General features: G+C 35.5%; 1 protein-coding gene across 3 annotated transcripts in view; it reads right to left on the bottom strand.

Annotated features, from left to right (window-relative positions):
* Positions 1-17069, bottom strand: part of Pka-R2 (cAMP-dependent protein kinase type II regulatory subunit) — a 143496-nt gene that overhangs the window by 72406 nt on the left and 54021 nt on the right. For all 3 annotated transcript variants that reach the window (XM_089100777.1, XM_089100778.1, XM_089100776.1), the window contains one exon: positions 4505-4611. In XM_089100777.1, coding sequence (XP_088956903.1) covers positions 4505-4611 — 107 coding nt within the window. The remainder of the gene's footprint in view (positions 1-4504; positions 4612-17069) is intronic.

The raw sequence follows: 17069 nt of genomic DNA, 5'->3' as shown, positions 1-17069 counted from the left end.
GGACCGAACACAAGAGAATTGCTCACAAGAATCGGTCAAACTAATGGAGCCTTTAGTGGACTATGGGAATTTTTGTGGTTCCGATGCTTCTTTTTACTGCTGAAACTGTGAATTTTCAATAGCAATTATATACCAGTTCTGTTTTATGTATCCGAAACCTGACCCCTGAGCCAGGAACAAGAGAGAAGAATACCCACTTTCCAGAACTCATTTCAAATAAGAACCCTCAACATCCACTGGCAGCAGGGGATAACTAACCAATTCATTCGCAGCAAAACGGGCAGGCTTCTTGTGACAGATGTCATAAAGGATTACCAATGTAGATACATAGGTCACGTGCAACGCATAGACAATATCCGGCTCCCAATTACAGCGCTCCACTGGCAACTAACAGGTTCATGCCGCAGAGGCAGATTCAGAAACACCTTGCAATGAACGTAACGGACAGGACTAAGTAAACTCTAAATTTCGATCCAACCTCTGTGCGAGGACATTTTGGCAGTAGTAAACAAAAGGGTGGATTCACAACTCCTTCTTGATGTCCTTAGTGGCTCTAGAAGCACAGGCGGATCTAAGGTATAAGGTAAGGTCTTCTATTGCTTCCAATTTGCGTTAAACTCTTAAAGAACTAAACTATCACTGAAAAAGGTGAACATTCCACAAATAATGAAAGGCGATTCACAAAACAAATTGCAAGGGAATAGCCATCATTCAAGCGATCTGATTAGCTGGCTGTAAAATCTACTGGCAAGTCATTTAGATGAAAACTGAGACAAATATCCTTTGAGGTTGATCCATCATCTTTGCCCAGTTATCCCTGCCCAAATTATTTGCTGGGTATTTAGAGTAGACCAAAAGCGTTAATTAAGAAAGTAAATAAAGCAGCATATGTTTTCTGTTTGTCGTCAAATATTTACTCTGGAAATAAAAAAAAATAAAAAGTGTAAGCCACAGCAACCTTTCTAAAAATTTATGTTACATGGCTCTAATGTCATCAACATCTGAAGAGGTTAATTGGAATAAGCATATTATTGTTGCTAAGCCCGTTCTTCATCCTAGTCATCATTCCTCTTCAAAGCTTATCCACAACCAAGTCTTCCCCCTTGCGTAGATGACACTGAAATAACTAATTGCGATAAAGTGAGCATTGTCTGACCAAAATCGGTAGGCCATTCAACAGTCAAAAAAATCCCAGAAAGACAGTCCTTATGCATTAAAAATGAACATTAGACTAAAATTCCTAAATTAAACATCTCATAAAAACCACAATAGATTTATATCTTACAATCTTAACTACACTGAGAGAACAACAACTGAGAGAGAGGATTACCTCCTCAAACTGTTCTAGAAAATAAAACAATAAAATAAGCAAAAATAACAAAGTGTTCCCTAATGTTGGCCAAAATATTTATTAAAAATCTCGTACATCGATAAATTGCCACACTGAACACCCTCACAGTGGAGTCAGTCCGCAAAGACTGATCGTTAGACTATGAAAAAGCGAGTTACGAAAAGAAAGATAGTTTTCAAAACTAGGAGCATGCAGAGGGAGGAGTCAGTGTTTAATAGAGAAAGTCCAGAAAAGAAACTTTGATGTGAAATTAACTCTTTATCAAAAATCTACTATCTTTAACAAACATTACTATTTGCTTTAGATTTACTCATAAGCTCTCATTTTGGGAAGATGTATTTCAAATAGTACAACTGTGCTGTCTATAGCAACCTTGTTCGTACTATTTGCCTTCAGCGGAAAATATGTAGCCCACCAGGAAACCTGCCTTGCCTACAGGCAAGATTATTTACCAAAAAGTTCTATCCGGCGTCCAGTTGTCTCGTGAAACAGTAAAACGATCCACAGAAAAAACTCATTTGGAGTCCTTCAAAAAGAATTAGGGTCATTTTCCATTACAGAACAGAGATGTCATCATTATTGCTGGCAACAAAGTTCATTTTAAAATTTTGGAAGCCCAGCCCAAAGAAAAACAGTTCACAACATGGAGCTGTTTTTACTTATTTACTTTCTTAATATCGACTACGTTCACTTTTCATTTTTAAATAAAAACACTTCTCTCTTATTTTACTACAGCAAAGCGAGTATCCCCTTAAAGTAAGGAACACATAAATTTTAATTTGCATATTTATTGTTTCCGCAAGTTTAGCAAAATCTTGACTGGCAACACGTATGACTAAATACCGGAACAACTAACTAGTAGAACTAATCTCAATAAGCCACTCCAATTCAAGGCGTGGCAAAACAAAACCACCACAGTCATGCTACATCGAGGGGACATCCACTTTAAGAAATCGTGTACATCAGGTGGCGCGCGCCAAGTGTGAAGGAAATGCTACAATGTATGGCATAAAGAGGAGCGGCTTGACGTAAGTATGTCATTTGCAACGGAACAACTGACGCTAGAAGATGTAAACCATCTTGCAGATGTCGGGCGACCTCTCATTCAACACAATACTAAGAACCATAACCCAGTCCATTGCTTGGAATGGTTCTTGTAATAAATCAGAGTTTTGTAAAATCTATTATGCGTAAAAAAAAATGTAAAAGTCTTCACAAACAAAATTAGAAATCACACACAAACAATAAAGATCAATGACTACAACAAAGAAGTATTATTGAAACACAGGAATGCTTGCTTCGCCAACAATAACAATAAACATTGGCTAATAAGAGAAAATAATCTGACACTTTAAACAATAAAATTGATTGCAACTGAACATTTTAAGCAACGACAACAGCAACAATACTAAATGTTAACTTAACCGTAAACTAATTTCTATTAATGCTCCACTGTAAAAGTCTATTCTTAAATACATTCTAAGACTACACTGGCTATACATGACGTATGAAAAACAATGGAAAAAATAACAAAACTAAATAACCGAGAAAACGAGGGTAATACTAGCCAGTGGACAGAAATGAAGCGAAAACGACAAGAAAATATTTCGGCAAGGACCTCCGCTAAGCCAACTTCCGTGCTAAAAAAGAAGAAAAAACTAACCTCTTGAAGTAAAGTAAAACGGAGCAGATGAGACACTGAATCAAACAAACAAAAACCGAGTCAGAATAAATAAAAGACCATTCACCAACTAGATTGAGCAAGAATTCTCTGCCTAGCGATTGACTTAGTCGATATTACCCTTGTTTTTCGGTTATTTAATTATATTATTTTGTTCTTTTCTTATTGGTCATACATCAAAGTCTATTCTAGAAAGTCGCAAAAAAAGAAAAAAAAATGAAGGCATCTAGCCTACTGATGTCCACCCGAGTAAGCCTACATGTCTTATCTAGAAACTGCTGAATTTGGTTCTCAATATCATCCTCTGAATCAGGGACACCCATTAAGGGGAGAGAGGCAATTGGCCCTCTATGATCTGAAAAATACATTTTTTGTATTGTCGTTACAATACAAATAAAATAAAAACAAACAAAAACAAAAAAGGCAAGTCCCCTTAGTTTTGAAGAACATGTTTTTGTGTCTTCACTAAAAAAAGAAAAAAAAGAAAAAAAGATCCCTCCATCCTTTTCGTCGATTGTCACCCCTGGTCTGAATATTTAACCATTCAGAAACAAAAGGGTGACTCAGCTGTGCTTCCCAGTGGTATCTAAGTCCTCTTCTTTTTAATCATAATGGGTATTCCCATGTGCGCCACGTATTGGGGGGGAGGGAGGAAACCTTCTTCCAACACTTTAAACCAGTCGATAAAATCATTGAGTCGGTAAAATATCTTTACCGACTAATTACCGAATAATTAAGTCGGTAAATTAAGCCGGCGAAGCTCAAATCTTTTTTTATGAGGGAGATGGGCTGACGGAAATAAATGACGTAAAATCCATGAAAGAAGATCAGCCACTGTCGTTAAACAAATATATACCGTTTATAAAGTAATTCTAATAGCACTATCTCCCAAATCAGTCAGTAAAAATGACAGCCAGTCAGTGAAATCCCCCCCCCCCCCAAAAAAAATCACTAAAGATTATTAGGGGTAATATATTGGGACAGATATTGGGACTTGCGACAATTTAGGGAGCGAGGTTTACCGTATTCCTTATTCTTTAAAATTTTGCTAGTGGTAGCTCTGCCTATTCCCAGTGCACCACTAGCCTTTTGATTATTTAGAACTTATTAACTAAGTTAACTAATCTGATTAATGTAATTTTATAACTGGTTTAACATAATTTAACTAGTTAAAAAACGAAGATTTATACTTGCGCTATATTTGAAGGTTTTGCTAAAAAGACTTCTGTATAGATCTTCTACAATGTGTGCAACACTTGTGCAGCGAATAACTCTTTATTTATTTATCGTTTCAATAAACGTGGAAATAAAAATAGAGAGAAGAGTAAATGAAAGGCTTGAAAATATATGTCTTGCAGGATACAAATAAGGAAAAACAGAGAAAAAACTTTTGATCTAAACTATTCAATGAACATAGAATAATCAATAAGCTGAGCAGAGCAAAACAGGACAAAAACTATATGGATATTTACCTTTCAATCACATAAAAATTATCCCCATCATCTCCTTGTTTAATTACATATTCACCGGCACTGACAGTCTTTTCAAACATAGCATCCAAAACATCTTGCATTTGTTCCTGAGGAAGAAACATATTGAAGCCCATTTGCTTAATTAAAGACACAACCAAGCGAACGACAGCCAATTTTTTTTTTTTTGTTTATCAATTCACCAGACGATAACTTACGAAATGTAAAGGGTTTCTTTTGATCCTTTTAAAACATCTTTAATAGAAAGGTGGGAGGGGGGGGGGTAGGCATCCTCTGTAAAGTCTTAACGCGGCTTCATCGCTGTAGCACCTATCCCCAAAATTAGTGCTTATCAAACAGCTCGTGGTAACGAATGGTAAGTAAAGAGCGACTCGGATTCAGCATATCAGAGAACTCTACTGTAAAGGTTTCAAGCTGCTTTATACGAAAATGAGGAATTTTGCATTTTTTTTTTCACGGATACGTTCTTATTTGTTTTTTGTTTTGTTTTCCCCAGGGGTGATCGTACCGAATCAGTGATACTAGAAAATTGGGAGAGAGCTCATTTGATCGCAAATTAGAAATCCTAGTGTCCATTTTAAGTGACCTTTTGGAGGACAACTAGTCCCCTTCTCACGTCCAGAGACCCCTTTTAAGTGACCTTTTGGAGGACAACTAGTCACCTTTTCCCATAGTCCGGGGGGAAAGAGCTGTAAGTTACAAAATTTGTCCATTGTTCACGCGTAGTATTTGTTTTTGGGAAATATATAGATTTTTTTTTTGGGGGGGGGGGGGTGGAGTATTGTCTGTGGAAGGTTTTTTTCACAAGGGGAAATTTTACATCAGGGGAACGGAATTTCCTGGCATGATTTAGGTGATTCTGACAAAAGAAGTTCACAAGTTTCTTCAGTTAATGTCCACTTCTCTTTGCTAGTCATTTCATTAAACAGATCAAGAACGAGTCAGAGGTGAATGGAAGTCTGTTTAAATGTCTCAATTGTATTTTGCTCTGGGAACCTTTCTAATACAAATGCACGTGCCCCCTGCCTCTTAGGAAATACAAGTATTCTTCGGAGCTAGGATAATATCTCACTTATATAAATTTTATAGTCAAAAATTGAAAATTTTGTAATTTTGGGTCTTGTTTTCTGAAAAGCTCAGATTTTGAGTCTTGTTTTCTGAAAAGCTCAGACAGGCAATTTCAGTTATTCGTACAAGTTTCTTCTACAATTGAATGGTAACTTTCGGAATTTGTAACTTGGCTTATTAACCACATATATTGGCTTTCTGAAAAGCTCAGACAGGCAATTTCAGTTATTCGTACAAGTTTCTTCTACAATTGAATGGTAGCTTTTGGAATTTGTAGCTTGGCTTATTAACCACATATATTGGCTTATTAGCCATGCCGCTTTCACACACCATGATTTTATTTTTTTTTTCTCTCTTTTCCTATTTTATTTAACAATAAGTGAGGTACGTGAGTACGAATTGTTAAATTACCTACTTGGAAATCCTGCTCTGTATAAAGGATATTTTTGAACGTTTTTAGTAGCATTAGTAATAATAATTCATTCTCAAAACAGAAACCAAAATTCATCACCAAAATTGTCATTTGCGAGGGTACTTCTGACAAAAAGTCGGAACTAATATGAGGTATAAGGAGTCGGAGGGCGAAATCGTGTTGGCAGAAATACTTAGATAACTTTTTCAGACACTACGACAAGGGCGGATCCAGGATTTTTTTCGGGAGGGGGGGGGGTTACTAATTTTTTACTCAGTTTTTGACTAATTTTACTGATTTTTACCTAGGTTTTACTAATTTTCGACTTATTTTCGACTCGGTCAAAAATTTCGAGGGGGGTTCAAACCGGGTAACCCCCCCCCCCCTGGATACGGCCTTGCACTACGATACTACATAATATCATGATTTGAAGCAAAAAATTAAGTAGTAATTACTAACATTTCAATAAATAAATAAAAACTTGTGAGGGTAATTCTAACAAAAAATCACAACAAATATGAGGTATAAGGAGTTGGTGAAATCATTTACCTAGAAATATTTACGTAAATATTTCAGACACTATAAAACTACATAATATATTATTTGAAGAAAAGTTTCAATAATAAATACAAACATTTCAATTGATAAATAAAGTTAATTTTAATACGTTATCATCAAATAAATTATTTCTAAAAATATATATCAGGCATTAAAAAGAGTTCAATGAAAAATAAAAATCCTGCTGTATATCTGCTACCAAGTCAAAATACTACGAGATTGAACAAGTATGTTATAAACCGGAATCCGGAAGATGTCAACCGGGAGTGCGATGACTGACAAGCTTTTATCAAGAACAGTGAAGAGGGATTCTGATCGTTTGAACATGTTAAGGGGAAACTTATACTATCCTTAAAAATTAGAAAAGATCGGGAATATAATTTTAAATGAAAAAAACTACATATGCGATTATGCGGTTTTAGATAGTAGCGAGCGCCGAAAAAAAAAAAAATCGAGTGCAAGATCAGCAAAAAAACTAAAACATACGGCACCAAACGGTTTAAGAAGGTGTAGCTACCCTTTGAAAGTGTAGTTGTCTTTGGGAGTCAATAGCTTGTTGATGTTTGAATATCGAAAAAGCGTTGTCAAACCAAAATAATCAGTTTTGCTCATTTATTTTCACGTTTCAACGTGGCAACGCTGACCTAATTTGATATTCCTTTAGAAACTTCATAATTTTAAACAATAAAAAATAAAATTTTAGGAAATCACAATTTTCATGTTTGGATAGGCTACATATAAGATGGGTCCAGAAGACAAAAAATAATTTTATTTTGATGTCCTCGGCACTCTAAGAACTCCTAACGGTGATAACCGTCAGACGCACAGAGAATATTTTCTTTAGATGAGTGGCAACCGTGAACTACCGCATCAATAAGCCAAATAATTAATCATTAGGACCATTGTATACATTTTTAGAAGATTTTGTTTTTAAATCTCCCATTGGAAGTTTCCTGTCCAAGACTACGCAAATTGAAATTTCATCTCCTTCCTTTCAAGTTTACGGATAGTTTGTCTCAAAGAAGGTGACGACAACAGCGACGATGCACTTTAATTAGGCCTATGTAGATGAATCAGAAGTACGACTCTTTATCATCATTCGTATTAATTTTTTTCTTATAACCTTGAATTCACTTAGTTTTTATGGTTCGAGCGGTGGTAATATGTTTTCTACACTTAAGACCGACTTATCATTTTAAACGAAGCTATTTTGTTAGAAAAGTTTCAAATGACATGCATGAATTTAAAATATTCATCAACTCATTATTTTTTGGCACAGTAGTTTGATTCTGTTTAGTAAGCAGTAGCCGTTATCTTAACTAACATAATCAAAATGAACAGATACGCAAAGCGTATAAAAATCCTAACTCCCAATTTTAGTACTATTTTAGCAATTTATTAGTTTTTCCAGGGGAAATGAATCTTAGATAGATTCAAGGCGGAATTGATCCCCGCCTACTTCCTTATGAAGACGAGGTATGATTTTTATTCCAAATTACTACAAAGAAGTAATCATAGAACAGCTCGAAAAACAAATATTAATCTCTATGTGATAAAAAATATTTAGATTCTAAAGCTTAAAAAAACACACTTTTACTTTTCTGGTTCTCTAGTGGATTATATTCGTGGTATTCTAAGAGTACTGGCTATCGCAAAAACTTAAGGGAGATTCCTTCCCTCTCCCATTCCCCACTCGTAGTGGATATTCTGAATTTATTCTGAATTTCTGATATTTATTCTGAATAACTTAAAAATGCAACAAAGTGTTTAAATGCAACGCTTAGAGAAAGAAGTAAGAAATTTTTCAAGGATTTGAACAAGTTTGGTCATATTTTGAGGGCATTTATTCCTCTTTTCACCCTTACGCACGCAGATTTTTTTTTTGAGGGGGGGGGGGGGGGGGTTTATTTTGAATTGAAGTTATCAAGTATTTTGCAGTAGGATGTATCAAGACATGGCTAATTGTAGAAAGAGAAAAGCCAAGACAAATAGTCTTGAAAGTCCGATAGTCGGAAAAAATACAAAGAAAGGAAATTTTCTTAGGAAATGTGAGAAATTATAGGTTACTTGGTAAAAATCTTTTATTTTGTATAAATTATACAAAAGAATTCGCGTCTTCAATAACCACGCCAAGAGTACTGTCTTGCATTTTGTGGCTGAAGAAGGAGAGAAAAAAAAAGGCGGCACGGGCTCAGCACCAGCCCTCCTAGAGCGATCAACATTTGAAGTAGAACAAAAAAGCAATAAATTTCGATCATCGATTCAAGAAAACCGTAGAGAATGAGGCACATACTAATAATTAACATCGAAAACACCCTTTCTTGACGCAAGTTAAATAGTAGGCAAAGTTATTATCGCTACGAGGTTCAATTGAACTTTGCTCCCTTATATAGGATAAGTTTAAACACATTTTTTCGGTCTGGTAGTTATATATTAAACTGTATTTGATGCTTTGGATAAGCTGTTCCTGCAATTACAAGTTCTCGTTCAATTTTAATTGATGTTATGAGCTTGATCTTTTTGACTTTTTATTTAGCTTCCCTCAAACAACTTCACATTTAGTAACTCAGTAAACACCAAATTTAATAAATTACCATTTGGTTTACCAAGTTGAAAGTGCTAAGTCAGAGATATCGCAAAAATAAATGAAGCAGCGAACAATAAAAAAGCCCTAAAAGAAATGAATATGAAAAGACGTTATCTTTCCAGTTCTTTTAATATTGAAACGGGTAAGCGTAGGCAATGTTTTAGGAAGGGGCTACGGTTTGAAAAAAAAAACTGACAAACTTTCCGCAATTATACAGTTCCTTTATAGTTTTCGTCTTCGAAGGAGGAGTAAAAATTCCCTGTCCCCAAGGAAGCATTAATTAAATTTATAATTACAATTTTCTATGATTATTAATCCTTTTTATTTTGCTTACTTGTATTTATTTTTAAATTCAAGGAAAATTTGGGCAAACCTCAATTTTTGTTTAACAGAACTACCATCACCATTATTGGAAATGACCGCAAAACATTAATTATAGCTTATAGTCTATGTCTCTTGCAAATCCATTATTTTTTTTTGGGTGGGGGTTAGTCTAATCTCTGCGGGCACCAACGGAGGGGGAGTTAAGACCAGGTTTTTGGCCCCTACCCCTTGAGAAGGCGATACTTATACAAAAGTACAATTACTCAACATTCGGAGAAAATTTAAATGTATTCGTGACTTGGAAATACTTTTGAAACTCTCCACCCCCCCCCCCCCCCAAATCAGGGAATATCTTTGTGGGTGTCATTAAGAACTTATACAGGGAGGGGGTACTAGGTTTGAGCCCCCATCCCCCAATATTTTATTTTGACTAGTAAAAACGTAACAAAAATGACAATAAACAAATTTTATACACGTTCTTAAGTTTTTTTGTAGCCCCCCCCCCCCCGAACAAAAATCTTGGATACGCTCTTAGCGCCCTGCTTTCCTTGTTAGAAACCACTGCGATAAGGGCTTAGTTTTTTACCAAACGTCTACTTTGTATGTAAGGAGATGTAAAGTCAGATGAGCCGAAAATTTATTTTTGTGACACCAGAGACGTTCGGCCGCTGGAAAAAATTGGATCCCATTCCCATATCTAAAATCTGGATTGTTAATGGAAGAAAAAGAATTCGTGACTCGTTATACGAAGCGTGAATAAACTTGAATTAAATTTAGCACTTTATATAGGTGTAGATGTTCGTCATGATTCTATTGACTACTATTCAGGGTGACAAGTTAGAGTCTGAGGAATGCGGAATCCAGCTTAATTGGTTGATAGGCTCAATGAATTCATATTAGGCGTATGTACGTATGAAGGCCTACGACTCATTAATCATCAAAGTGTCCCATTATAAATTGAGTTGCAAAAGTTTTTAGGCTCAATTCTTGGTATAAAAAAAAATCTTAGTTGGATCACGTACCAGACGCAAGTAAACTTTCCCTTAAAATCGGCCCAAATCCTTCAAATACAGCAATGATCTATATTTTTAAGATCTTTTAAAAGTATTAATTTTAAAAACTTTTTCCACAAAACAAGTTTTTCAAAGAAAGTAGAGCTCCACTAAGTCAAAAAAGAGCAGAAATAAAGTCGAATAATCTTCTAAGCACAAAACTACCACAAATCACCATCAATAAATAAATGAAATTTAAAACTAAAAAAAGACAAAAACCAAAAAACAAATGACCGTGGGCTGTCAGTTTATTATACATATACTAATATTTATTCCTTAAAGTCTTGATAATTTTTTATTAATTAAAGTGAAAAAGTGAAAACATTTAAAATGTATTTTGTTTTCAGTAAATAAAAAAATGAATTTAAAAAATCATCCCTTGCCACACCACTTCATTAGGATCCCCGGAAACCCAAGGGAGTCATTCTCAGAAAAATTACTTTTAAAACGAAAAAAGTTAAATATAGATTCTATAAACAACATATAAAAGCTAAAAACATTCATGTGATTAACATAACAAATACATTCATTTACCGTTAAATCCAATGTTTAGTTATTATTTTAGTTTATTTATCTAGATAAAAAAAAGTTCATTTTCCTTAGTTGAACTCCTATTTTGAGATTGCACGTTAAAAACCCGTATCTCTTAATTTTGATGGCAACTTAACATGAGAATTTTCGGTCTTTCGAACCTTATATTCGCATGACGAAAACTTTATCCTTCAGTGGACACTTTTATATGAATTCAAAATGTAGAAAACAAAATATGACCTAGAAATTTCTACTGCTAAGAATCCAACACTTCAGAGATGAAGAAATGAAAAAGTTTTGGTTTTAACTGTTAAAAATAAGTGACACAACTAGTGTCAGCACGATTGCCAACTAGTTGCGGGTAGTTGCAATCGCACCATCCTCATAGACATTATTGATTCATTGACTTCGAAAATATCTTTTTTTTTTGGTATTTTCATTGAAAAAAAACGACAAAACTGCTCCCTGTAGAATTGAAAATGTTTTTTGCATCTTCATAAAAAAAAAAATTGAAAAAATCCTTGTCCCCCCCCCCCCTACATTTCCATGAATAGCATTCCTTCGTGTTAGACGCTTCTGCTGATCAAATTTCAGTCAATTTTATTCCGCAAAAAAATTAATACATCATCATATCCCTATTTTCTAACCTGTTTCATCTCCCTCTTTCTAACCTATTTTCGCTTCCAAAACTCCATTCATTTTACTAAAATTGTTATATAGGACACAAATCATCTGCATAGTCTACATCTAGGAAAGTTACAAAATATACCTTTGATATATTTTTATAACATGAGTAGTTGAGTACACAACCTGAATATATCATTTCCGGTGGAATATATACTTCGAGCCGAAATCCTACATTTAGAAAGTCCCTTCTTAGAAACGTATATCCAAGTGAAGTCCAGGAACAGCACGATAATTTTTCCACGTTGAAATACCCAAGACTTACCTAAATCTTCGTCAAAATAAATAACAGTTCAATAAGGAAAATCCTTATATTTGACAGTGGAACATAAAAAATAGTATTTCTGGATATTTCGGTTCCATACACAGTGGCCGCCTTCAGTAGATCAACTCTGAAGACGTTTGTCATTTTTCTGAAGGTTTATCTGCTGAAGATGGCGACTGTTTATGTGATCAAAATATTTAAAAACATGATTTTGTGTTTCACTGTCAAATAAAAGGATTTTCCCAATTGAACTGTTATTTATACGTCATGGAAAGGCAGTGTACTCTTCGAAAATACCTAGCTTCGTCAAAATAATAAATATACTTATGTCACAGTGAAGTGTATCCCAATCCTTGTCGCTTCGGTATCAAATGATGCTGTAAAGTTGCGGAAAAGCATTCTGAGGTCCTTAGTTCAGAACCACGAATGCGGCGGTTCCATTAATATGTCTCTGTCAAGTAATAATGAGGACTCTTCGGACACGAAAACCGCTTTTCAGATTAAAAGACCCGTTAATCACTAAAAAAATACATAAATATGCCATGTTCCATTAGCAAGTATCTGTCTGATAATTTTTTTTTTACACTAAAGGCCCGTTTCCATCGTCCCAATTGCTGCTAACAATTTTTTTGTTAGCTCGTGGAAACAGAAATTTGAAATAAGACAAATTCAGCACTACCATTTTTCAGAAAAGTATTAATTGGGTTGTAAATTAAATATCTTCAATGGTAAACAACGATTTAGAACAGCATTTCAAAATTCAAAATAGAATCTTCAAAACTCAAAAAACGCCCACAGTTATTCCTTAAATGAATAAATATCCAAATTTTAATTTGTATACGTCGAATTTTTTTCTGAATTTCACGCTGAAGATTCATCTACAATTAGTAGATTTTTTTAACCTTGCGCTCAAAATTCATCTAATATTAGTCAATCTTCTTTTAATTTTGGGCTCAAAATTCATCTACTATTTGTCAATTTTCTTTTAATATTACGCTCAAAATTCATCTGCAATTATTCGATTTTTTTAATTTGCGCTTAAAATTCATCTACAATTATCTAAAGCAACGTTTTGAATTCTTAAAGAATTTCTCTAAAAATCATTAAAATTATTATCTGGTAGCACACTCTCGCAGGAATACAATGTGTTTATGCTAGGATAGCGAAAAAGGCCTTAAACGTGAAAAATATTACACCTACGTTCAGGACCCAATACTGACAGTACCACTTAAGCCACATATGTTGTCCAGGTTCAATTGTCCGTCTATATCAGAGGCAGCGCAATAGCGTAGTCTATATTTACTAAGAGTTTAAAATATAAATGTATTTTTCAGTTATCAGTTAATTCACACAGTTATTAAAATAGACACAACTAAAGAGGCTAATTAAAAAATTTATTCAACAGCATTTAAGATGTAAAGGGCATAATTCCTAACAAAATTTTTCGCTTTACAGTATGGAAAAGTTTAAGTTTAAAAGGAAAAATAGCGATGCGTAATTTCCTTTGGGCAGAACAATTTTTTTCGGGTGCAGTTCCACATTCGTTGGCGGCAAAACCTTTTAAAAATTCCGAAGTACTTTGAAAATTTATTTTAATCCGAAGCAACACTACCGTCTTTAAGAAGACGCAGAAGTTACTGCGTTCCAAAATTTGAAATAATATTAGGCTAATTGTAATTCAATATTGTTATTGTTATTCTTCAAAAAACGACTATATTTCTTTGAATAACATTCAATCAAAATCCAAAATCAATAGGATTTGTCCAAGTTTAGCTCAATTTCACTACAATTTACAATTCTTCTTGAAAGCGACGGCCAAATCGATAAATTGTGGAAAGTTCTATTTAGAGCCATCAGCGAATCCGTGCTGCTTGGGCACTTTATCCGGTCATTCATATGTCAATCCTAAGACTCGGTCGCCCTGCCTGAGACTCTAGGTGAGCGGGTTTATTAAACTTGGGACACTTGTTCACCTGTGAGTTCTGGCAACTTTAGTCTCCTATTTTGCTTTCAAATTTCAATTCCAGTAGACATTGTCCGTTATGAGTCAGCCCAAAAATCTCGGTCATCCTCATTGTAATTCCAGTGGGCTTTCCCAGTAGGCAAAGCTCATATAATATGAACAATCTTGGTTGTCCAATGCCTAAAAGTCCCTGTGTACATGGTCAGTTACAAATCTTTGAATCATTTTTTTTGGGTGGGGGTACTCTATGCCTATCCACCTTAGTTCTGCCCTACGATTGATGATAGACTATCGCTCAAGGCTTTTCATCACTTTCATCAAGTTGATTTTAATTCAACTTTATCCTGATTAAGACATCGGAATCTTTTCACAGGTTCTCTGGCTTTGTCGGAAAATGATGAACATGTGATGAAATGATAATTCCAGAAATGATACACAAGTCAAAACACGGTTTGTTTATTTTTGAGCTATGGATCTCTTTTTTAACTGCCTATTTAGGAGATCAACAAGGCTTGATTTTTGTCTTTAATTTCCAAACTTCAAACCATAGTCTTGCGTTTCAAACATAGGTAAGCACATGTTTTACTCTCAGGGGGGGGGGTCAGAGAACTTCTTATAAAGAGAAGGAGCCTTTAAGCTAAACTAGCCTTTGTGTTAACACTTATTAACAAAAACTGTATACATATGCCATTTTTTATATTTATATCTTTTTTTTGCGGTGGAAAGGTCCTATCACAGGGGCGCCAATTATGGGGGGGGGGCAGGAGGGGCCATGGCCCCCCTAGACTTTGAAAATTACCTTCTTATTTATATTTCACAGTTATTTTCTATTTTAGCTATGTGCTATATTAAACCAGCAACTGGTCCAATAAATACGACCAACAAACTGGTTGTTGCCTTGTTTTGAAATGTCTAAGAGCGAGCGCGTCTACACTATTTTATTTCCGAGTAGGGTTCATTCAAAACTAAGCTTCATGTGGTCAGTACCCGTTTTGCTATTGTTCTTGTGAAGAATTCGTTGTAAACTATGAGTTTTGTATATTGCCTTTTTAAGTAGCTGGGAAAGGAAATGTGTTCTAGGGTTTCAAGGGGGTTTTGTTCAGCAGATTCTTGACATTGTTGAATAGTTTATGGGATGACTAGTCCCAGTGGAGTGTATGGGACTGTCGTGAACAGGAAATGTAAGTGATTGGCTTATGGAGTTTCTAAGCGGGGTAGTTTCACCGTGGAGTATGGGAGTATTTTATAAGTGAGTTTCTTCAGTTCTTCTCTTGTCGTGTCTGAGTAAAGTCCTTGTCTACTACTCGTTTAACTATGAGTAAAAAGCGACAACAAACTTTGGATTTTTTTTCGGTGAAAATGCGGAAGAAAAATGGAGAAACTTAAGTGCAAGAAACTGGCAATAGTGTAAGCGCCCAAAGTTTCAGGTTAGTTGAAATAAATTCTCCCGCTTGTGACAGTATTTCGGAAACAAGCGGGACAATAAATGGCTCAGATCAACATGAAAGTTCGGTCTGCATCGCTGAATCCCTTGCGGGTTCCAGTAGTAGTCAAGAAACTCTCTCAGATATCTCTAGGACGCGTCACGACAAACCAGCTCTCCCTATTCTTGAGAGATATCTGGCTACCAGTTGTAACGGAAAGAAATTCAGTGCACATGACAATTAGACTTAAGAATGGATTGAATACTCAAAAAACTTGAATTCCGTGTTTTGTTTTTCTTACCACTATTTTTCAATGGGGACTCTAAGGGCGGGAAAAACTTCTGGAAAAAGGGCTTTCATTGAGTCAGGATTTTTCAAGTGGAAAGTCAGTTCTGCTCTATTAAAGCAACATCATGGTTCTGAAAGACATAGGCATTGTATGTCAGCATCGACAGAATTTAAGATAATGAGTAATGATACTTCGAAATCTATAGCGAATGCCTTAATTCAATCCAGATCTCAAGAGGTTTAGGAAAATAGAGATCATGTGAAGTACATTTTTCGCGCTATTTACTTTCTTGGCCGCCAGGGTCTTGCTTTGAGGGCTCATGACGAATCAGAAGTTTCTAGAAAAGAACAATTAGCGATCCTACTCAGGTACATATCAAATGGAAAAGTAGTGGAGCAACCAATCGGCTGCTATCACATGCACAAATTAGACGCCGAGAGCTTATCCACCTCGATTTGTGAAACTATAGAAAAGCTTGGTGTAGATTCGATGCTGTGTATTGCCCACTGTTATGATGGCGCATCCGTTATCAGTGGGGAATTTAACGAAGTTCAAGCAAAGTTTAGGCAGAAGGTGCCTCATGCAGTTTATGTACACTGTCACGCCCACAGATTAAACTTGGTTTTGACTGACTGCCTAAAAAATATCAGCGAACTTTCTGAATTTTTCTCTGTGGTGCAAAGACTTTACGCATTTATATCATGCAGCAATACTCGTCACGAGCTATTCGTGGAATCCCAGCGTATTAGCGGGCAAAGAGTCTTGGAGCTAGAGAGGACCGTCCAGACTCACTGGTTTTACGCAGTCCGCTCTATTTCGAAGGTGAAGGCCAGATTTGATTGTATTGTTGCTGTGCTTGCCGCAGTCTCTGATAGTTCCAACGGCGAGGCAGCGTGAGACAGTCAAAAAACTAAGAAATGATAATGAAGGGGAAACATTAAGCAAAAACATATCTGATTTCGTGGCGTTAGACGATATTCGTGATCCAAACTCTTAGCAATCTAAGACAAGAGCTTGAAGCCCGAAATGTCTAGCCATTGCGGTTTATTTCTTAGGCGTTGCTTCAAACTCAAGAAACGGTCAACATTCTATCAGTCAATCAGTTGAATCAAACTGCGATAGACTTCTGTACTTTCAGGTAATAGATCGTTTCACGAGTGAGATGGACCAACGTTTCATGCAGAATATGCCTCTGCTCGACGCTTTATCTGCCTTCGACCCCTCAAGTTCCAATTTTCTCGAACTTTCGAAAGTGGAAAGAGTTATGTGTCATTATCAAGAGATTGTCTGTGTCGATGACCATGCCATAGAATCCCAGCTTTCTCTTGCAAATCTGCATCTGTCAAAAAGTGATATTTCAAAAATGGATCTTCTTTGAGCTATCAAAATC

Source organism: Artemia sp. Qi Xiang Cuo, chromosome 14 (assembly GCF_049724085.1).
Source record: "Artemia sp. Qi Xiang Cuo chromosome 14, ASM4972408v1, whole genome shotgun sequence".
Classification (NCBI taxonomy): domain Eukaryota; kingdom Metazoa; phylum Arthropoda; class Branchiopoda; order Anostraca; family Artemiidae; genus Artemia; species Artemia sp. Qi Xiang Cuo.
The sequence above is the reverse complement of the archived record's forward strand: the minus strand, read 5'-3'. Positions and strand labels throughout refer to the sequence as shown.